This window comes from Ambystoma mexicanum, chromosome 3p (genome assembly GCF_040938575.1).
Source record: "Ambystoma mexicanum isolate Mex_15411 chromosome 3p, UKY_AmexF1_1, whole genome shotgun sequence".
NCBI lineage: Eukaryota > Metazoa > Chordata > Amphibia > Caudata > Ambystomatidae > Ambystoma > Ambystoma mexicanum.
Genome location: NC_090925.1, coordinates 46,350,421 through 46,373,613, shown reverse-complemented (window position 1 = coordinate 46,373,613; position 23,193 = coordinate 46,350,421). Strand labels below are relative to the sequence as shown.

The window sequence follows — 23,193 nt, the reverse complement described above, 5'->3', positions numbered from 1 at the left end:
TGTAGATGTTGGTGGTCCTCTTGGAGCTAGACTTACAGTAGATGTTGGCAGCCCTCTTGGAGCTAGACTTACCAGAGATGTTGACGGCCCTCTTGGAAACATTGTCCTTGTGAGGGGGAACATGATTTGGATTGTTTGCTTTGAATGCACTTTGGGGAGGGACCTGTAGTGGGTAACATGGCCGGCATTAATCATGGGTGACCCGGTTGGTCACCCCATTAGCGGCCTTGCCATGCCAGCTCAGGGAGTCTTTCAAGGTATATCCAAGCTGGCGTGGTTAAGGCGCACTATTGAAATGAAATACACCCACTCTTGTGCTGGCACTGGGTGCTCCAGCACGGTTGCAAGGTGGTTTTCGTTTTAAAAAAGGGGGCAGGTGCAACATTTTGTTTCGCCGGCCTGGGCGCTGCCAGAGCTAAGGTCGACCTGGTGGGTAACGTCGAGGATGGCACATACTTGAATGACGCGGGACTGGCTGATCGAGGCTTTCAGACAGGGAATGGGTTGAAGCAGAAGGTGACTGATTGAGGGAGGCATTGAAGAAGAGGGGATGAACAGCAGCTGTGGGAAGAGGAGAATTTGTATGTGTGTTGTTTTAAAATGAGAATCAAGAGCCAATGTGCAATTTTGGATTGTATTGAAAAGTTGCTACTTAAAAATATGAATGTAGCAAACAAATTGTCAGAAGAATTGTAGATGGATTATCGCTTAGCTGTTGCTATGCCAACCACACACATCTCAGTTCAGGGCTCTTTCTTGGCCATTTAACAGCACCTCAGACAGGGTTTTATTCAATAGAAAACCCTCGTCCCTGAAAGCTCCTATACAATAATAGGCAAGCTGCAGCACTCCAGATGTTTTGGCTTACAACTCCCATGAACTCATGCCAGCATATCTAATGGTGGGGATGATGGGAGTCACATGACATAACACCTGGGGGGCCCTAGGTTCCCCAACACTGAACTCAATGAAACTGAAATAAGTAAGCTTATCCAAGTTGTTTTTGACTTTTCCACATTTTTAAAACATTCTAACTTTTAAATCATAATTCCAATTCAGATGTGAGTTTCGCATTATTCTCTTTCTTTCTCCTTTCATTCTCGGTGTTCTTTGCTGTTAACGTTACTTTGTTTCACTGTGTGTGTCTTTGACTGTGACCTTGTTCGTTCAGTGTTCATTCCGCATTTTCATGCGACTGAAAATTCCACCAAGCCAATTAGCCTTGACTGAGTTTAGCCTCAAGCCACTAACCTAGGTTGGGCTGACTTTCCTAGCCATGGACCTAATTTCAATTTGTATAATTAAGCAATAAACCTTGGTGGGCGGGGCTTTACCGGGCCAAGTAATACCCTGGGCAAATTAGAAGCCCCAGTGAAGCGAGGGCTTTAACATTAGCCCTGGGGCATTACCAGCCCGGGTAAAGCCCCCGTCTGAGGGATTTTATTTTGCTATTAGTATCCCGCACATTGTACTGGGATGCTAATAGGTGTGTTTTCCAAGTTGGGAAATGGTGTGTTTGCTGTTTCTCAACTTAAAAAAAAAAAATTCAATACAAGATGGCTGCCCTAAATCAGGGAGAAGGAATTACATGTAACCCCTTCTACCATTCCATGGTGGCCATTGCCTCGACAGAGCCGTGCCCGGGAATGCTGAGTGTGCCCGGCTCCTGCGAGGGACAAAGGAGTGCAAGGTAAGTGGGAGGGGGTGGGTGTGGATGGGATATGTGGAAAATGGTGTTGGGGAATGAGGGGAAAGGGGGGAGTGTGGGCACACTTATCTGATTCCTGGCAGGGAAGACGGCAGCCTCCAGCTTCCGAGGACTCTCCGAACGAAGGTTTTACCATGTGGTAATGCCACCTCTCTGCTGCTGGCCAACATCTCCTCTTTTCCCAATGACTCTTCTCCATGGGATTGCCTCTGCCACAGGTCTCGCTTCCCGCAATGTGTACTCGCAGCCTTCTTCCTTTCTCCTTCCCCGTTCTCTCTGACTGCAACCACCACCTCCTCTTGGTCTACAAAAATGCATACCATTTAAATATTTGGCACAGCTGATCCCCATCAGAACAATTAGTCTGCACCTTTAGCTTGAGGCTGTTGTTATTCCACATTAACTCATCTGTCCTCTTCTTCGTCCCAGTACCATAGGTATTATGGGAGATGAAGTCCACATGATTTGCCATAATGCTTGGCTCAGATTTATAATAAACCATCAATATTTTATCAACTTGGATTTCAGGGAGATTGAAGGAGTCTCATGCCTCTGATAATGGATGTATCACTTCCTCCCACATGATCTTCCCTGATAATACCACCCCCAGGGTCGAGATCAGGTAGCGGCTGCCTTCCCCATGCCATATGGGAGGAGACCTGTTTCGGGAAATCAGTGATGACTTTGCAGGATTCATCACGATTTCTAGACAGAGCCTAACTTGTCTCCATGGGCTTGAGACTTAGATCAATGGCAATTCTTTGTCTTGATAGGTGTTCGATGCAGCGAAAGCTGACGTTTCGGCCCTTTGTCTCAAAGCTGGTGGGGCAGCTTGACAGGCTTGTTGTAGCTGCAGTATCTAGAAGCACTTTGCTTAACATCAGTTTGACAATGCATGTTTGCACGAGAGTCAGCATTCTTTGAAACAAAGAGACACTCACTGGTTCGACAAAGGTGAGAGCTCAGAGGTGGGTCGATGCATCACAACTGGTAGTGAACTGAATTAATGTTACACATAATCTGACTAATACCTTTGTTGATATTAATGTCAGGCTGTCAATCAACAACTGTAGAACATGCCTTTGGGCTTGGTGCGCTATATATGCAACAAAATAAAAAATAAAAAATAGATAAAATGAATAAACTCACTTTTCTAAACCCAGTAAGTATTTAAGTTAAGTACATGGACATTTCCATCTAGCGTGGCATATTTCCATTTCTCTGTTAGATGTAATTTTATTTCTGAAAGTTGAGCATGTTCACTAAAAGCTGCTGTCATGTCAGTAGAATCCACAAACAGATGTCGAAGATCCAGTACCGGACCCTCATGGGCTGGCAGTGCCAACTAAATATAAGCTATTAACATCAGTCTGTAAGGCACAGGCCATTCCATGACAATGAAGCTATTGTGAGACCCACACCTCCCACTAATTACACCTCCCACTAATTAAAGGAATTGACGGAAGGGCACCACCAGGAGTGGAGCCTGCGGCTTAATTTGACTCAACACGGGAAACCTCACCCGGCCCGGACACGGAAAGGATTGACAGATTGATAGCTCTTTCTCGATTCTGTGGGTGGTGGTGCATGGCCGTTCTTAGTTGGTGGAGCGATTTGTCTGGTTAATTCCGATAACGAACGAGACTCCTCCATGCTAACTATTACGCGACCCCCAGCGGTCGGCGTTCAACTTCTTAGAGGGACAAGTGGCGTTCAGCCACACGAGATCGAGCAATAACAGGTCTGTGATGCCCTTAGATGTCCGGGGCTGCACGCGCGCTACACTGAACGGATCAGCGTGTGTCTACCCTTCGCCGACAGGTGCGGGTAACCCGCTGAACCCCGTTCGTGATAGGGATTGGGGATTGCAATTATTTCCCATGAACGAGGAATTCCCAGTAAGTGCGGGTCATAAGCTCGCATTGATTAAGTCCCTGCCCTTTGTACACACCGCCCGTCGCTACTACCGATTGGATGGTTTAGTGAGGTCCTCGGATCGGCCCCGCCGGGGTCGGCAACGGCCCTGGCGGAGCGCCGAGAAGACGATCAAACTTGACTATCTAGAGGAAGTAAAAGTCGTAACAAGGTTTCCGTAGGTGAACCTGCGGAAGGATCATTAACGGCGGAGCAGCCGGAGGGAGAGCCGCGGGCCCGACCTCGGTTGCGTCCCAGATGCGCACGACCCACGGCCCGGGGAGCGGGACCCCCTTCCGCCGGAGGGGGGTCCGCGACCCAGCAGACGGACGGGGACGCCCCGGCGGGGTTGGGTTAACCCGCCGGGGGACACGTCCCCGGCCGACCGGAGGGGGGAGAGGGAGGCCCGCCCCGAGCGGGCCCCCCCTCGCACCTCTCCTCACCGAGCCGGCCCCTGAGCCGCCGCGCCGGGCGGGGGCGCGCTCCTCCACCCCGACCCGCCAGCGGGCCGGGCATCGGAGCGGGCGCACCCCGGTCGGCAGGGAAGCCCCCGAGTGAGAGCAGCCGGGAGCCGAGGGAAGCCCGGCCGCTCTCGAGGGACGCCTCCCCAGGGCGGACAGGGGCCCGGCACGCCGGGCGAGCCCTGAGCCATGGCGCAGCCGGGCGTACTCGACGGGCGGGCTGCGGTTTGAAGACTCTAGCGGTCCCACCCGACACCCCCCACCCCGCCCGTGCCGACTCTGGCCCGCCCCTCCGTCCGGCGGAGGGGGTCGGGCCGGGGGTAGGCCGGGCGGGAACCGGGCCGGGGGGGGCCGGCGGCGGAGCGGCCTGCCTCCATCGCCGTGGGAAGCCCTGCCGCCGTGCAGGCTTCCCGGGCTGAGCGCCTGGATGTTTTTTTTTTTGTTTTCTCTTGAAACCCCCGATGGTCTCGGCCGACTCCCAAGTGGGGCAGCTAGAAGGGGCGCCGGGCCGTGTCCCGCCCGTGGCGGGCGGGACGGGCAGCGCTGCCTACCCCCCGGCCTCTCCTGCACCGGCAGGTCCGGGCCGACGTCTGGAACCAAACGAAAAAGTTGCCTGTGATTCTTGGCGGTGGATCACTCGGCTCGCGCGTCGATGAAGAACGCAGCTAGCTGCGAGAATTAGTGTGAATTGCAGGACACATTGATCATCGACACTTCGAACGCACCTTGCGGCCCCGGGTTCCTCCCGGGGCTACGCCTGTCTGAGGGTCGCTTGAACGTCAATCGCCCCGGGGTCCCTTCCCCGGGGCGCGGCTGGGGCTGTCGCAGGGACCCCGTTCCCTTCGTCCCCCTAAGGTCAGACCCCGATCAGCACCGGCGCGGGATCCCTCTGGACCCGGCCGCGCGGGCCCCGGTGGCGGGCGGCGGGAGGGTGCGGCGGGCCTTGAAAAAGCCTGGCGCGCCTCCGCCCCCGCCCCAGGGCACCGGGCCGTGCCGCGTGTGGCTGTCTGTGGTGTCCCACGGCTGCCGGCGCGGGACGGCCCCGGAGCGCGGGCCCGGTGACCAGGCGGCTCCTCGGCCTCAGCGGATCAGGAAAGCGCACGATCGGCCGCCGCCGGAAGGCGCGGGGCCGTGCCAGGGGCTAACCCCCCCCTGCACGGCCCCGGGCCCGAGGCGCGGCCGCCCCACGGAGCTCACGCGGCTTCCTCGACTACGACCTCAGATCAGACGTGGCGACCCGCTGAATTTAAGCATATTACTAAGCGGAGGAAAAGAAACTAACCAGGATTCCCTCAGTAACGGAGAGTGAAGAGGGAAGAGCCCAGCGCCGAATCCCTGTCCGGCGGCGGGCGCGGGAAATGTGGCGTACAGAAGACCGACTCCCCGGCGTCGCTCAGGGGGCCCAAGTCCTTCTGATCGAGGCTCACCCCGTGGACGGTGTTAGGCCGGTAGCGGCCCCCGGCGCGCCGGGATCGGGTCTTCTCAGAGTCGGGTTGCTTGGGAATGCAGCCCAAAGCGGGTGGTAAACTCCATCTAAGGCTAAATACGGGCGCGAGAACAATAGCCAACAAGTACCGTAAGGGAAAGTTGAAAAGAACTTTGAAGAGAGAGTTCAAGAGGGCGTGAAACCGTCGAGAGGTAAACGGGTGGGGTCCGTGCAGTCCGCCCGGAGGATTCAACACGGCGATTCAACACGGCGGGCAGGCTGCTGAAAGATCAAGGAGGAGCAGGAGCGCCAGTTTACCCTTGTCTTTCAGCTCCTCGATTTGGGTTTTCAAATCAATTAATGCTGTCTAAGCCCTAATATATTGTTGGTTTAAAGATAGTCCTGGATTTGGAGATATGCCGATCGATCCAAAATTTTGAGAAGGTAAGGCACTGTGGTGATGGGCCTGTACGGGATTAGTGGGATTGATATTGGGTTTCTTGATTAAAGGGATGACCCAAGCATCCTTAAGGTTGTCAGGTACAGTACCCAATTTGAAAGAAGCGTTAATGAATGAAATAATGAAAGGAGCAAGATCATGTGCAGCTTCCTTTATGACCGGTGCAGGGCAGGCGTCACCTTGGCATTGGAAGGCTTAAGTTTAGTTATGCTATTTTCTACTTCCTTGATGGTGAGTGGAGAGAAACTGAAGGGTTTGGAGGAAATGTATCCTAAGTCTTCAGAGATCCTAGCATGAACCATTCACACATGTGACACAACTTTGCCAGGCAATATTATCCTTTAAGAAGGATGTGACCATTATTTCTTCAAAGAGGATTGTGGGTCCTGGACAGCCTTTTCAGGACAAAGGCTTTTCCAAGAGATTTTTCAACTGGGGTTTACTAAACAGGTGTCCATTGTGTCATAAAGCTATTTTTGTGAGACTCTTGTGTATTTAAATATGAACAGCATGTCTCAGCCCAATTTATTGCATGAATGACCCACGTTTCTTTGTTCAGATCACAGTTAACATGTTGTTTTTCTAATTCAATATTAAAAACAACAGAATGTATTTTAATCAAATGGTGAGTTTTAGTTGTGGGCCATTTAAGATCATAGCAGTTTGCAGTAAGTTAAATAAAAAAGTAAGCATTGGTGGGGAGGTACAAACCCAGCTCACAAGGTGGACCCCTTTCACAATTCCCCGAACATCCTTCTTCACGACCAGCACTATATATAAGCTTCAAAACAGAATTGAATGTCGCCATGTGCAAGGCACATGCCAGGAAAGGATGTATGTGATACACTGCAGGACAGTAACACTGTGCCTTTGTGGGTATGGCTAAACATTGTTCTGAGCAGTGCAGTTTGCATTTAGTGCCATGCTCTGCTGAGAGTGGAGATGTGCAGTTTGATTTCTGTTTAGTGAACTGGTAATAGGAACAGTGAAATAAAAGAGTGGGGTGTAGCTCACCAAGATGAGATGCAGGGTGCCACATGGTGGTATCTGGAATACCATATGTTGGCTGACTTTACATATGTCCACTGACAGGTGCTGCATGTTGTACTGCAAAGGTGCCCAGAAGGTGTCAGATATGGTGAAGAGACACACATGCCTCTGCATCCAGGACTGAATGCATGCGGTCTATAATGCACTCACCAGCATGCACAGCATTAAGAAAGCATGGATTGCTGTCCACCTTTATGCAAATGAAAGGCTGGCTGCAGTTCACTGCACTCTGCAAAGAACTGGTGGTGAACCCAGCCAAGGAAGCAACACCCACAGAAGAGCTGGGCTACTGGAAAGTACAATTCCGCCAGAGGCGGTGGAGAAACCTCCTGGAGTGGAAAAAGCAGCAGAGGGATTCTTGAAAATGAGCAAACTAGATCAGGTGTGCCACCATTACAAGAAACAGGTACACTGGTGGCAAAATGGTTCAAGAAAAAAGTCACATGTTCATTAACCCCTTGCATCACTGTGGAATCAATGTACCAACATTACTCATTTGCACACTGCTGTCAGATGAACATGCTATACTGGCTGTTAGAGTAGTTACACATGACGTATGCCCCACCTAAAGCAGTAGATGGTTGGTTGATTGGAGGATGTAGAAGTAGTGAAACATGGAACTGACAGGTTTGCGTAGAGACTGTCGACCAAACCTCATTCCTAGAAATTAAGGAAGCAGTCCATATACATGTTTACTGACCCAGCACCTTACACCGTCTCTTATTGCTATACAGGTGATAGTCACTGCCTGGCAGGACAGTTTTTTCGAAGTCCACACAAAGGAGTTTATAAAACTATTCTACGCGGCAATACAGAGCTCCAACTACTAGTATATGTCTGCACCACTCAAGGTAATGGCAGTGCAGAAGAGCATCCAGGCTCATCATAGGAGGGAGAGAGGGCTTTAGGAAGCTACAAAGAACGTGTAGCATACATACGGCCAAAGAAACACATACGCACTTAGAGTTATGTACAAATAATGATTACTTACATGGCCTGCAGTAGCGGACCTGTAGTTGTGGTTAAGTTGCTCAACTCAAGACAACTTTTTGGGTGGGTTATAACTTTGCCCCATCGGGACAAATCCTCACCAAACTTTGCAAAAAAATAAATGGCCCCCACAAATTGATTCTGCAGAGTTTGTTGAAGTTTCGTCCAGGGTGGGCAAAGTTACACAGGGGTCCCAAAATGTATGGTTTTCCTTATAGGCTCAATGGACCAAAATATTTGGCTCACGCCTACAGCACAAACCGATGGATGGATTTTCACCAAATTTGCAGCAGGAGCGGCAGCTTGGTCCCGAAAGCGTGCTTTTGTAAATTTGGTGTAAATCTCTCCAGTAGTTTGCTTTAAAACAGTCACAAAGTAGGTAAAAATGAATGAGTGATGTCTGGGTTCAGTCTTCCGATTGGCCCATGGACTGTCGTGAGGTCCGCAGACATAAGACATGCCCGCTGATTGCATGGTGAAAAGCATGAGGAGCGCCTTATTTTTGGAACGCCCGCCATGTTGGTTTCTTAGACAGCCACATTTGTCCTTGAACATCACAGTAAAAACACAACATTGCACTTGTCAAACTGATAAAACAATCTCTGGTGAGGGGTGATGAGGCTGGAATGGGATATGGCCATAAAAATCTGGGCAGTTTTTCATCTCCAAAGTCTCCGAACAGTCCGGCTTTGCAAACTTCTCAGATGTTTAAGGCATCCATACATAATTTTACATTACAGGGTTGGTGACCTTGAATGGTTCTACAAACATTGGTGTGGTTTTTCCAAGAGGGAACAAAATTAGAGGGGGGGGTACCAAAATATGTGAAAGGCTTATGCATTTGGTGGCATTTCACAAATCTGCACACAAGTCTGCAAAAAAGATTTAGGACCCAGATTTTAATGTGTTTGCAAAGTTTGGTGGGATTTTGTGAAGAGGGGGCAAAATTAGAGGGGTGTTTCAACATGTTTAGATGGCTTATAACTTTGTCGCCATTTGACGAATGGGCACAAAAGATTTTAGAAATATTATAGACCCAAACTTACGTTTTTCTGCTAAGTCTGAATGTATTTTGTCAATTGGGAGCTACGTTATAAGACTATTTTATGTACATATATATGACTTTTTTGGACACTTTTCAAAAAATAAAGCATGTATCGATTTGCAGGAAAGTTGTGCAAGCAGCATTGGCAAGGACCTGAAAGCATGGTTTTGCAAATGTGTCTTGTGTTTTATTTTTTGAAAAGTGTCATAATGTAGGTACAAACCATTGTGATATTGACATAGATGATATAAATCAACTTTACAATATCATCATATAAAAAAGCATAATAAAATTCATTGTACACATGACAATTATAAAAAGAAGAGAACACATAAAAAAGACAAAAATAACTCATTTTAAAACAAACACAAAAGTACTTTAGAACACAAACCCAGATTAATATATCACATGTTTAAATCAACTTCTAATCACAGTTAGAAAGGTCTAAACAGTTCTTGGACAACCATCTATAATCCTAGTCCACAAACACTCACATCTACCAAACTGTTGTCATTCTTCTTCCTGACTTGGCATGGTCTCATTGACAGTACTTTCATTGCTTTCCTGCAATTTCAGACCACGAAGAAACGCAGTGGCCCTTAATCTAGTCTGGGTGTAAATTCTAGAGTGTATTATCTTCCATAGAATTTCAGGAGCAAGGAATCGGAAAAGTTCTGTCAAATATTTAAAGTGTGTGCGTCGCTGGTCAATAAGTGCATCACATGCAGTCAGGAGATGGCTTAGCGTTTCTTCATGATCTTGTCTCTTGCAGAAGCGTTGTATATTGTGATACACGTTTGGTGACTCATGTATAACCTTTGGCCATGGGCAGTGGTCAGATTGTCCGAGTCATAGCTTGTGGACGGTCATGACTCGGATAATCTCGCTGCTGGCAATGGGGTTAAGTGGGCATGGCCACCAGGGTCTGGTTATGTGGAGAAGTTTTTCACAATCAGGATAGGTTTGAATGGGAAAATACATTCTGACAGTGGCTTAAATTCTGTCCTTGAATGCAGCCTGAAGTGCTGCACAGGATTTCATCAACAGATCGCCATGACTATCGCTGCATACACTCCGAGACAATGCTAATATGCAAATAATTACCAAGCACACTGATCCAGATGCCCACGTGGTCACCGGGCCACCCCTTCAAATCATAATCCACCCTTATTTTCGACCATAGTGGGACAAGATATTGGGATTGGATGCTGGACTCATTTCCATAACCTCGCAGTAATGACTGGCCCACAATCCACTTGGCTTGAGAAAGACTCTACAGAGTCTAATTACATGTCGGCTGACTAGTAACAATAAATATAGCATCAAGAATGGTTTTGAAGTCTTCTTCATCACAACAACACTTACTAATGGAATAACCCACCACTCAGATGAACAGGGCTCACTCTCCTATTCGAAACCTAACACTTGAAGAAGGGCACCTTCACAAAATAATCCCATCACCAGCAGCAGGGTAATCTGTACTAGATGAAGCGCAGTGATCTATCCATTCTACCGCCCTGCAATTATTTGATAATCGTGTACTCTGATTTGATTAATGGGGCATGCAGCATGGCCGAACCCTAGGTTTGAATGTGAAGAAATATTCTGTTTGAGGCTACAGCCTGAAGTTCTCTACTGAATGACACCAAACCTGCACGAGGAGCACCAGGAAGCACCTGAAAGCATGCTTTTTCAAATCTGTTTTTTGTTTTATTTTTCCAAAGTGTCCAAATGTAAGCACACAAAATAGTCATGTACGTTTGGTGCATGGACAATGGGCCTGGCCCTCGGCAAGGACGACTGCCTACTCTGAGTTACTTATTGGGGCATGCAGCATGGCTAAAGCTGTAGGTTTAAATGGGAAAACATTATAAACACTACTCCTTGTAGGGACTGTTCATGACAATTATTTTAATATGTGATGTCATCAATGATGTCATCAATGACATTTGTGATGTCATCTTTCATGAACTGCGTGTTTGTCTTAGAAGTGCTCAACGGTGAAACGAGTTATGGTTGCTTAACTTACCATAACTGGCTAATTTCAGTTTTTTTGTTTGTTTTACTTGTAACCATAACGTCCCTTTAACAGCGTTTTCTTCAATTGAATTATATATATACACGGGTAAAGAGAATTCTTTAGAAAGGTAAGTACTATCATGATAAGGAAACACAATATAAAACCCATACAACACCTATTGTAAGGAAACCACAGCGTAAAAGACTTATAGACTGGCAGTATGCAGTTCAAGATAAGTAAAACCAATGTTATAGCAATCTTTGGAGGTTATGCAGTTTCAGGAATAACATGTAGCTACAAGACTAACACAATGAGGTAAACCTTTTATAGATCCTGCAATTACTTTTTTTTTTATACAATCTTTATTTTGTATTTTATTTCAAGAGCTCTGATTACCAGCATATGCATGTAGTGGAAACATAGTATTATTCATGCCTTCTCTTATTTTCATACAATTCCCATACTATTACTTTCTTCGGTTGAGTTCTTGAGCATAACAAATGAACAATTAACAGATATACCCACCCCCCCTCCCTCTCCCTGCTTGTTCCCATTTCAATAATGTTCGGTTGAGTTAAAATAATACCTTTCCATGTATGTATCAGTGCAGTTCTTCTCCTCAGGTTGATTCACTTCTGACTCTCTTGCAATTACTTTTTAAAAACGTGGAAACAATTCTGTGTAATAACTGTGTAATACTTTTAGAATGACCATATGTATTTCAAAGGTAAGTAATAACTTTGTAGTAACACTATGCATCCTATTCTGTTTCAGGAATAATACAGTTATATTACTCACATTTAACAAGTAAGTAATTGGCAACACGTGTAACTAATTCTGTTTCACGAGTAATATATTTACACTACCAACTGTAGCAAATGAGTACAATACCTATTAATTTAGAATAGTGACACAATTCAAAGGTAAGTAAGCACTGTGTTACACTTTGTTTCAGATCCTTATGATACAATCAACACCAACACAAGGTAAGTTACTTAGAAATAATTTCACAGAGTCTAGGCTTTAAGAGTCCTTCCCTACCTAGTTATGGGTCTCTTTCAGGGGGGAATGAGGGACAACAAGCTGTGGAAAAGGCAAGAGTTCATGTGGAAATCTTCTGGGGCAGTTAAGTAACAATTCTTGTGGGTAAAAGGGTACAGAGACTTCGGAAAAGGCTCTCTGCATGTGTTCCAGCAACTGGCCAGGGCAAACGTGAATGGGCAAACTCCCAACTTCATGAATTACCCTCCTAGCAAAACAGGAGTGAAAGACCGACTCTAGGTAAGTATTTCCTTGAGTCCCACGGTACCATAGGAGTGCTTTCAGGACAGTAAGCCTCCCAGTTGAAACCTGTTCCAGGCAGGCATGCCAGAAGACAAAGGGGTGCAGAGGTTTGGTCTCCTCCCTCATTCCCTGTCTTCACAGACATTCTGGAGCTTTGGAGGGGTTCCTCAGGGATTTCCCCCACAGACAAAAGTCAAACCAGGACCTCACCCACCCAACACAACAGAAGAAGGACCAAGAAAGGACAAGCATACAAAAAATGGTGATTAAAGAATACAGCCACCATTTTGGGTCACTGGTGCCCCTACTGTGCAGTACTGGGGCTATGAACACAGCCTACGGTTGAAAATTACATAATGGTCGGTAGAGCACGTCCACTGCCACCAGTTATTCAGGTATGCTTGTCACTGTAACATAAATGTCACAGGAGCAGTGAGAAAGGGGATACTATGCAACCCCTCAGCAGTCCACATAAGGTGGGGTGTGCTGATCTCACAATATAACATGTAGAAAGGATAAAAAGTATACTTCTACCCTTGGGAACATTAGTTCTCACAAGGAAAACAAAAGAAAACACAAAGGGAAGCCCAACAGGCTCCCAGTAGCACTGCACAAACGGAAAATGACAGATGCTTTACAAAATGTGGAGGAAGACACGACTCCATAAAATTAAGTACAAAAGTAATGAGCAATGGTTCCCATATACAGATTAAAAGAATGAGTGTGAAAAAGGCTCCCACTCATGCAGGAGACAGATACAAAAAAAACAGGAGTCCAGCAAAAAATGCTGTGGTTCTCACAGGTGAAGGAGATTTGGCATAGAAATCTATCCAACACTGCCACACCACAAGATGCGGAGAAAATGATACTTACACTATAGAACATAGCCCCTCAACAAAGCCAGCATATGGGATCGCTGAGGAGAAAACACAATCTCAACAACATTCCCAGAAGTACAGTTCATCCCTTCCCCTCATGCAGACTACCTGGGAACCAGGATTGGCTTTTGTGTAGGCATGAGATAATCATTTGCCAGGTACTGGCGTAATGGTACTACCTGGCCATAAGTTAGAAACAGAGGGATTTCCTTCGCATATGATAGTTGTGCTTGGCAGATGGCTACAACCTATATACAAGATACAACTGTTAGTTTTGCCAATGCTTGTATTTTCTTTTGTTTTTATTTAGGTGTTTGGTGACTGATTGCAATATATGCATAACATAACAGATTTAAATGAAGTGGCTGCAGTCACATTTGGTTTAGACATTTTTATTGGAATGATGCAATGAACAGATTTCTTAGAAATAACATTGGCAGGCCGATGTTTGATCTTACTGCTTGATACAACCAGCTCACATGTATTGTAGGGTATTTTGTGTAGATTTGGGGCCTGGCGGTATTTTCTTACTGCCAAAAATAATGGTAATTTGGCAATGAGTACTCCTTACATTTAGATTGGGTTTGGCGTTATAGTGGTATAGATTATGTTGGCGGTATTTTGGTGAGCATAATTTCCTGTTTTATTTATGGCCCCAATATACAAACCCCCTTCTTTTTGCTTAGACTGTTTGTGTGATCACTAGAGGCCTCGGACCTACATTCATAGATACCACAATATTCACATATAGCATTCTCAATCCCCTGTGGTATTATCACTACTTTATTGACATTAGTGAGGTTTTGTTTCCACAGGCCTCTTTTTGCTGATTCATGTACACTCAGCAAGAACTATTGTATTATATTCCATTCAGAAATCACACACACATACACTGAGTGGAATCACGCACACAGCTATTCATAATTGCTAATGACATTGCTTCTTCTGTATAGGAAACTTGGCACATGTATTATTTGAACACCTTTCCCTTTCTTGCAGGGTATTTTTTTTTTAGATGCACCAAAGGAACGAAAAAAAAAAAAAAAAACACTCTTACACAGACTGTGTGTTATAACAATTTCATTTCAAAATAATACATTACCATTCTGGTGAGACAGTCCTTTCTGAAATAAACAGAAGAGTAACAAATGCAATAATACAACGAATTTCACTTTACATTTGCAACAAGAAAAATAAAAGTTACATCAATAGGACAGCATTTGCCTTGCAACATTATTAAGTGGCAGTTAAACACGGGGATTCCCTACGCTATCTTTCCTGCCTGAAAAATGCTTCATACACGTGGCACACCCTCAATTTTACGTGATAATTACCAGTTGTCTGTAACTCTCTGGCACACTAAATCCTTTGGCTTGCCGCCTCCGAGAAGTGACCCAGGGTTGCCCTCGTAAGCTTGCAACTTGAAGGGCATGGCGAAAACACACAGTTTTCAAGCCTGCGCCAAGCGACCAGGAATCCCCAGTCTCTGAAGGTCAGCAGTGCAGCTGGAACGACTCCTCCCAGCAGCCCAGCAAAGGCGACCTCACAGCAGCTCCGCAAAAGTGAAATGACTATAATTCTGTCAGAGCTCGTCCAGCAAAGTTCTGTTGCTTACGTAGCCTGTCTTCAGATATACTTCCCTCCAATCATATTAACAGAAAGTGTATTAGGTTGCCAACCCTGTTTCACAAACAATGCGATCTTCATACTGTAATAACTGTTTCTGTTTGATTTGCTGTTGCCTTTCTGTCCTTCACATTTCAGCGCAGCCAAGGTAAATCAGAGAAAAATGCACGTTTAAACTGAATCTCAGAACAGGTCTTTCCTGCCTCCTTTTTCTAAATGGAGAACACATTATAATGTTATTTAATTAGACTTAGTGTTAGTATTGGTTAATTAAGTCAGTCAATTAGATAGCTAATGTGTTCTCCTGTGAATGAGGCATTTCAAATAAGAAAGAGAAAAAAAAAATCTATTATGCTTTTAAATCTGTAACCTGTCTTCATTTGCATATCCATATGTTACACTGGCAACATCTGGCTGGCTATATGTGTGCCACCTTATAGCAATAATGTGATCCCATGCAGTGGCACTGCACTCCAAAATAAATTAAATTATACTACAGTATCACAGGTGGATGTGTTTTGGGCAGGCAGGGGCAGCTAATGGGTGGGAACAGCTATAGGGATGATCATGGACATGCACAGTCAATTGGGGGTTAACTACGCAAACAGTACCCATAATCTGTGTGTCCCTTCTCACATGCCATCTCCTTCCTAGCTGTACTCTAATGCAATAGCTTCATTGTATAGGTGGCTCTAAGCTCCACCTAATCCAACACTAAAAAGTGATGGCTGGGGCAGGAATCTCACTTACACATGATGTACATCTTCCTGCGCATGCTCCAAACAAGCACTCGGGATGCCTTTGTTCTGTGCACATTTTACAATGCATCCAGTGTGTGGATTCAGGATGCAGTTTAAAATACACAAAGATGCCCGTGCAACCTTTATTGGTGCAAGTCATTGGCTGGGTGGGCGCATCTCATCATTGGTGCAAACAGAAATTCGAACCCATCCAGTGTTAAGATTCACAAGCCCAGAGTGTCATTGACCCCTGACACTAAACAGAGGTTCAAAATGGCTATACTTTAGTCATGCCAGGTGCAAAATCAGAAAAGACCTTATGTCATTTAGCATGGTCAATGGCATGTGGGGATCATACAAGTGTCCTTGGTCTCACTGATTATTTCAATGCTGCATCACATGTTCCATCTCCTTCCTTTAGATGGCGCTGTTACTGCATGTACATGTGTCCTTGGCCTCACTGATTATTTCTATGAAGCATGATATGTTCCATCTCATTCCTGTAGATGGCGCTGTTACCACATGTGCAAAATAGAAGGTTTGCGAATGAGCATAGGAAAGCATTACCCACCAGCCAACGTTGTTACTATTATTTTTAATGTTGGCTATTAGGTGTCGCTTGTGACACTTATCCGCCTAAACTATTACAATGAAGTACAGATGAGGAGGGATGGTATATGAGGCGGTACACAAAGTCTACAGATCTTGTTTGCTTATGAGCTCACCCACTGACTGCCCATGGCCACCCAAATCCCTATGTATTTATATTCATTTATGTATTGAATATTTGTAAGACGTTTACACAACAAATAGTGCTTCCAGGCACCACCAGGCAAAAGGGACATGGACAAAGGAAAACATCAAATAGCAATAACACTCTCACTCCTTCTAGGCCGTGAGTGTCTCGGATCGTGAAGGTGCAGTAATGAGAAGTGCTAGAAGGAGTAGGGTTTGCAAAAGGGCTAGGAAGTGCTAAGGGAGGTCCCAGGGGGTAAGTGCAAGGGGGTTCCAGAAGTGATGGCCACAATCTAAGTGCTAGGTGCTGAAGGGGGAGTGCTGGTTTGGACTGGTCAGGGAGGGCCTGGTTGCCTGTAGGGTTCAGAAAGGCCAAGGCAGCCAGTCGCAGTGGCAGAGTAGGAGTCTGCAAGGGAGGGAGAACGCCAAAGAGGTAGAGAAAAGCAGGGTCTTGAGAAGTTTCCAAAACCTAAGGAGGTCTGTCTCATGTCTGAGAGAGGCAGGGAGGTTATTCCAGAGGGAGGTGCCTGCCGAAGAGAGAGATCTACCTCCACTCTCTGCTTGGAGAAGCGTTTACCCTGCAGAGAGTTTGGGCTAGAAGACCGGAGGACTCTAACAGGGAGGTATTTAAGGAGAGAAAGTTGGAGATGTTGGGGTCCCAGTTCCCAGAAGGCCTTGTGGATGATGCAGAGTCTTGAATTTGATCCTTGAAGCCACCGAGAGCCAGTGGAGAGATTTTAGGGCTGGAGAGATGCAGTCCCTGGGCTTAAGGCCAAGGATAACTCTTGCAGTCCTATTCTGCAAATCAGCAAGAGGAGGAGAGAGGAAGATTGAAGAAGAGGCTGTTGCAGTAGTCCAGCCTGGAGAGGACCAAAGCTCTAGAGACATTGAGTTTCTGGGGGAAGTTGAGGAAAGGGAGAATGCCTCTAAGGAGGTGAAGATGAAAATGGACCTTATCGGCGAGGGCCATGATGTGAGGAGAGATGGAGGGAGAGGAGTGGATGATGACACCAAGTTTTTGGGCCTCACAGGGAGAGAGCACCAAATGAGGCTTGCCAGAGAGCGGGGGAAAGCAGGGGGCAGGGGTCTCTGTCTTACTGGCATTAAGACAGAGATCATTAGCTGTGCACCATGTCTGAATAGCATTCAGACAGTCAGGAATGAGAGAGGAAGAGGAGGAGGAGGAGGGAAGCGTGAAGGAGAGCAGTGTGTCATCAGCATAACACTGGAAATAAGGTGAGAAGGAGGAGATCAAGTGGGCAAGAGGGGCAAGGCAGATGCTGATGAGCCACAGCGATAGGGAAGAACCCTGAAGAACGCTGCTGGTAGAGAGTGAGATGGAGGAGGGGAAAGGGCCAGCTGCACCTGGGAAGGATGATTTGAAAGGAAGGAGGTCAGTCAGTGCCTGGTCTGTGATGCCAAGAGTATCACAGAGTTGTTTTATGAGGATAGCCATTCCCACCCATTCCTGCCGCTCCTTGCCCAAAACTCCTCCTCATGGAAACTCTTTGAGCTCGCTTTAATCAAGCCATCAGACTGTGCACTCGCAGTACCTGCCAGGGTTTTTGCAAAGCAGTCTTCTGGGAGTTAATGACGTAATTGGAGTTGTAAAAGAGCTGCTGCTGTAATAAAAACGTCTTTTCGAGGCACTCGATTTATAAGCACTCTTTGCATGTCCCTCATGGAAGTCCTGTTAAAAGCCCAAACTAAACAGGGCTTGACAAGCATCGGCTGTACGGAATGGAAGTCCCACAGGGATGCTCAGCCTCCGTCGTCCCCACTACTATTCTTCAGACCATTCTTACACGCTGTGCGGGTGGCATAGTGGTGCATCTGAAAACGATGGCTGGATGCCCTCTTACCTACAGCTGTGAAAACCTGCCTGTATTTGTTCATAATAAAAAGGCATTGTTCTGGTGTAGTCTTATGATTTCAAAATGCAACAGGGCACTTTATAGATGGTAAACGCGTTTTATTTGGCACAATCAGTTTCATTTGGTGAGGTTTTCTAAATCCCAGAAGCACATATCGGATCACAAAATCCATGTGTCATACGGAATTGGAAGAGTGCATTCATTGCAACCAGGGTAAAGGACTTCTGTTAGGGGAGGCGGCTGTGGGGTCCGTAGATTATAAAAGGAAAATGCGTTTCCTAATACAAATTGAATGAGTGGTTTTCCTGGTATTAGCTTTCAGGTTGGATCCCCACTACAAAGAGCTAAAAGAAGGGTGAAACGCGTCTGTGATTATTGAACAGTTTTTGGAAAGGTCTGTCGTTGACCAATAGTGCACAATTAAAGTGCACCAGCCTTCAATTTGTGAGGGCTACTGTTTGTTTAGTGCAAATGGGCATACCTTCCAATCCACACTGTGGCCACACCCTATTGCAAACCCTAGATATAGTTAAAACTAAAGATTGTCACAGGGCAGGTTTGCTGGCCTCGGCATAGCAAAACAAAGAAAGGCAGCCAGTAAGGAAGCATTAACACCCAAATGACTGCTTAAAAAAACGATTAAGCTTGTCAAATTTGATGAGGGGCCCCACAAAAATTCCCATTCCAACTGAGTAGCTTGAAAGGCCCTGACGCCAGCCCTGATTCTGAATCACATTATTACCCCATTTTATAATCTTCAGACTTGGATTTTCCAGAGTCTGGCAATTCATGATGCACAGGTCCAGAATCCCTAGGCTTCTGCTGGGTCAGAGTCATGCCCCATTATCAGCATGTGAGTAACCTCACCAGGCTGGCTGCTGATGCAGTGGAGTATTTGGAGTACAGTAGTGGCTGTTGCTGGCACAGGGGTCTCTAGAAAGGGCCGAGCGGATGTTAGGCAGAAAGCTGTGCAGTTCCCTTAGGGACCACTGCAAAAAGTTTAAGACTACAGGTGTTAGCAGTAAACCCAATTGGTAGCAGTCTGTACCACCCAGATTTACCTGGTAGCTGTGGCTGAGCAATCAGACTTCTCTCAAGAAGAGTTAGGCAGTATATAGAGTATACACATTAGGTACAAAGAGACAGTAGCACAAGCAAACACTGACCAGAGCTTTGGTATAAAAGTATATAATTATTTATTTAAAAACACACTGGTACTAATATGTCAAGCAAGTTCAAACACAGTCACTAGACATATATACACCTCACTAATTAATTATTTGACAAGTCTAGGTTAGTACACCACTTATTTAGCAAAACAGAGGTGAGCACGTAACCATAGATGGCACTCCAATAATGATTTAAAAAGGGAGAGAAAAGGCAGAAATAGGAAAACACACAATACCAACACTTTTAAAGAACCACAGCAAGTCAAGAAAGGCAGGGTCTACTGTACAGCAAAATGTTCATAGGCCAGGCCCACTCTTGGGGAGAGCAAGGCGGAATGTGCCCAAGATCACACAGTTGAAGCACACTTTAAAAGTATTTGCAGATAGTTAAAAAAGGAGTTAGATCAGTTCAGAAAGGTAATTTTAACGGGTCCGAGGTCACCCCAGGATAGAGAGTCAAGGATTTACGGGAGACCTTGGACAGTCTGTTGCAAGGGAGAACAGGCGGGGCACAGTACCTGAAATGGTGAGAAAGCTCCAGTGGGGGCTGTTGTTCCTGGCAGTGGGTGCAAGTTGGTGCTTCGTCCAGGGGAAGAGAAGATCTCGGAGTGGAGGAAAGCTGGAGGTCGTTGCACTGCCAGGGAAGAAACCAGCCGCGGAGTTTCCCGGTTAAAAGGTACTATGCTTTTATTCGCGGTAGTGGTGAAACGTGGCTATCCGGCCGCCGGGGTGCTTGGCACGGGTGATTCGACCACGAGACGATCCAGGAATGCGAAAAAGGCGAACTGGTTAACCCCACCAGCTCAAAGGAAAAAGACTCTCCTGGAAGAAGATCTTCTCTGTCGTTGGGAAGTGGTGAGACGGTTCAGCAGGGCTCCACCGGAGGTGTCGTTGTTGCAGGTCGGCTCAGATTCTCGCTCTTCGGATTCTTTAGGTCCTGTGGCGACTTCTGAAGTTCCAGTCCCCAAAGCCCTGCTTTTATGCAGAAAACCCCCATTCATTAGTCAGAGCTGTCACTCAAACATGCTAAGTGGCTCACCACTGGGCCAATCACAGAAGAGTGCAACTTGAGTTGCCGAGGCAACTCAGTCCAGGGTACCTATTCCCCCCTCCCACACATCCTGTAGACCCAGACAGAGTGGCACCACTTTTGGGAGGCTTCTGTGCAGAAGCCCGCCAAAAGTGGAACAACGGGCTCGACTTGGGTGGGAGTTACATAGGCGAACACAAACACCATTTTAAAACCGAGTCCTGGCAAAAAGACCCAACCGGGGAATAAATATTAAATAAATAACCTAGTGGTATCTTTAACATTGCACCAAAAAAGTGGTGCGTATAAAATGAATGGGAAAATCCCATAGGAAATATTCCGGTGGAATATTTTGCGTGGCAACCACTGCCACCAGCCAGAAATCGACAAGGCGGGACTGGAGAGTGCCCCCTTGAAAAACAGACCCAGGGGCAATCGAATTACCCCTACCAGTACTTCCACAATATGATGGTTTGTACTGGTTCTGTTCATAATTTAAGACTAGTAAAGTCAATGGTGACGTTACATGCCCTGGGATACAATAGTCAGTCCCAGGGTATGGAGTCTATGTTTGGGGGCCACTATGACACCCCTGTGTTCCTACACTGAGGGTGCTGTGTAACACACTCACCAAAAACACATGAAGCCCTATGGAGTAAAAGACCCCATAGCCCATAAAACACTTTACAAAGTCAAAGGACATTCTCAAATCATGCCTAAGAGTGGGAGAAAAAGAGTCTCACTCTTAGCAGGAGAAAAAATTAAACCCCAAAAATCCAGCAAAGCTGCTGGGGGACTCACTAGGTTTGGGAAATTAGCCTATACAGAGAATTCTCCCCTTGCATAAAGTTTGCACTGAGCAACAGGAAGCCTGGCTCTGGGGAGGTGCAGCATGCAGAAACTGTATTTCTTACAGAGTCTAGTCAGGGAAAATGTGTGCATCTTGCATTTTTACTGCAGGCTGTAGTTCGACATTTGCACCGAAATTCCCCCTGCCAGTAAAATTTGTCACATATGTGTTGGCTTTCTTTCAGTGGCTAGTGTGTATTTTTATTTCTCGCAAGTGTACAGGTAGGGAGTAGGATTTGTCTATTTAGGGCAGGCAGACTGGATGCCCCATTTCAAGAACTTCGTATACAAAATCAACTTGACTGCTTTATCTTTCTGTGGCCTATCATTTTGGAAAGGGCAACATACTCCATGTTACCCTCATGCTGCCAGAATATGTTATTATATCACTTGTTTATGTATAGCGCTTCGTGCTTGAACTGTCACACTTCGAAGTTCTATAACAATGGTGGAATTGCTACCAAATGTAATGGTACTCGATGTAATCCCCAGAGCCAAAGCATTACCAAAAGATGTGGGTCTGCACATGTAAGGAGAAATGTCTATCATAATCTATTAGTAATCTAATTAGTCTAGGCTATTGGGTGGCACTTGTGCTACCTAAAAGCTGACACTATTGCATCATAGTACAGATAGGGAGAAATCCATATGAGGAGGGACACACAGCTTGCTAGTGTTGTTTGGTTATGTGTGCCCACCCTTTGACTGCCCTTGGTCATGGTAATCCCTAGGGACAATCCCACTCAGTTCATGCCCCCGCACACCCAAAACACCTCCTCATGGGAACTCTGTGTATCCGCTTTAATTAATCCTTACCATCAAACGTTTCACTTGAAGTGGCTGCAAGCGTTTTTACAGAGCAGTCTTCTGAGTTAATGGCTTAATTGGGGCTGCAAATGCGCTACTGATGTAATACAAATGTCATAACCAGGACTGCCTTCAACCACTCGATTTATAAGCACTATGCCTGTCCTTCACTGAAGTCCTGTTAAAAGCAAGCATTGGCATAGCCAACCGATTAGGTCTATGTATAAGTATTAGGCAAATGCCAGGCACAGCTATTAAATGCCCAGGTACTTGCACCTGCTACCATCAATGGCCAGTTAATACCACAATAGCAGTGCCTGGAAAGTGCCTTTCTTATTCCTGTACATAAGCCCAAACTGTTGCCATTTCCAATGCTTGTTTTATGTTTCAGTTGACACTGTCATTCTTTTTACAAACTCTCAGTTGTTGTGCATATTTTAAGCCATTTAAACTCTTCATAACATGTTTTTACATGCATTTCTTTCAGTACGTTTATAATTCTTGGATGCCGTGGAGTGAGAGAAGGGAAGATGGTGGCCACGATGAAAAGTGAAGATAATGTGGAGCAAAGTGAACAGAATCTGATCCCACAATACGCTTGATTGTACAAGTGGATGCTAAATTTGCTGCAATTTCGTGTTCTGTAAGAATAAAGATGTCCGATATGGCAATGACTGCCCAATCTTTTGCTACCAGAAAATCAAACTCACAGTCACAGACAAAAACACTTTTGCTCTTATCCTTGACCAAGATGTGCCTTCACACATACCACGGTAATGAAAGATGTTGGTGCGCCGAAGAAGCGGTTTGGCGCAGGTACAATTCCAGTAAAGACATTGGGCCTCATTACGACCCTGGCGCTAAGGGATTACCGGTACCGGTAAGGGTACCCGTAACGGTAATCCCTTAGCGCCTGATTACGAGGTCCCTTTGCGGATTGGAGACTTTAAGGCCTGCTTTTTGCAGGCGTTAAAAACCAACCCGCAAAGGGACCTTGGTGCTAAGTACGGTGCCGCAATTTGCGGCACCGTACTTCGCGCCTTCCCCATTCCCATTGAGCCCTATGGGGCAAAAATGGGAATGGGGAAGGGCCATGGCGGCATGGGGAATTACCGCCCCGCCAACCT

The 23,193-nt window shown here is 46.1% G+C and overlaps 1 protein-coding gene and 1 non-coding gene across 3 annotated transcripts in view; both read left to right on the top strand.

Annotated features, from left to right (window-relative positions):
- Nucleotides 1-22,737, top strand: part of LOC138580117 (arginine-glutamic acid dipeptide repeats protein-like) — a 259,197-nt gene extending 236,460 nt beyond the window's left edge. For both annotated transcript variants that reach the window (XM_069650395.1, XM_069650394.1), the window contains one exon: nucleotides 22,554-22,737. In XM_069650395.1, the coding sequence (XP_069506496.1) occupies nucleotides 22,554-22,564 (11 nt within the window). In that variant the 3' untranslated portion in view covers nucleotides 22,565-22,737. The remainder of the gene's footprint in view (nucleotides 1-22,553) is intronic.
- LOC138581481 (5.8S ribosomal RNA) lies at nucleotides 4,701-4,854 on the top strand. The gene has a single exon (XR_011304570.1). It is a non-coding gene; the product is annotated as a 5.8S ribosomal RNA (ribosomal RNA).
- Nucleotides 22,738-23,193: the final 456 nt, after the last annotated feature.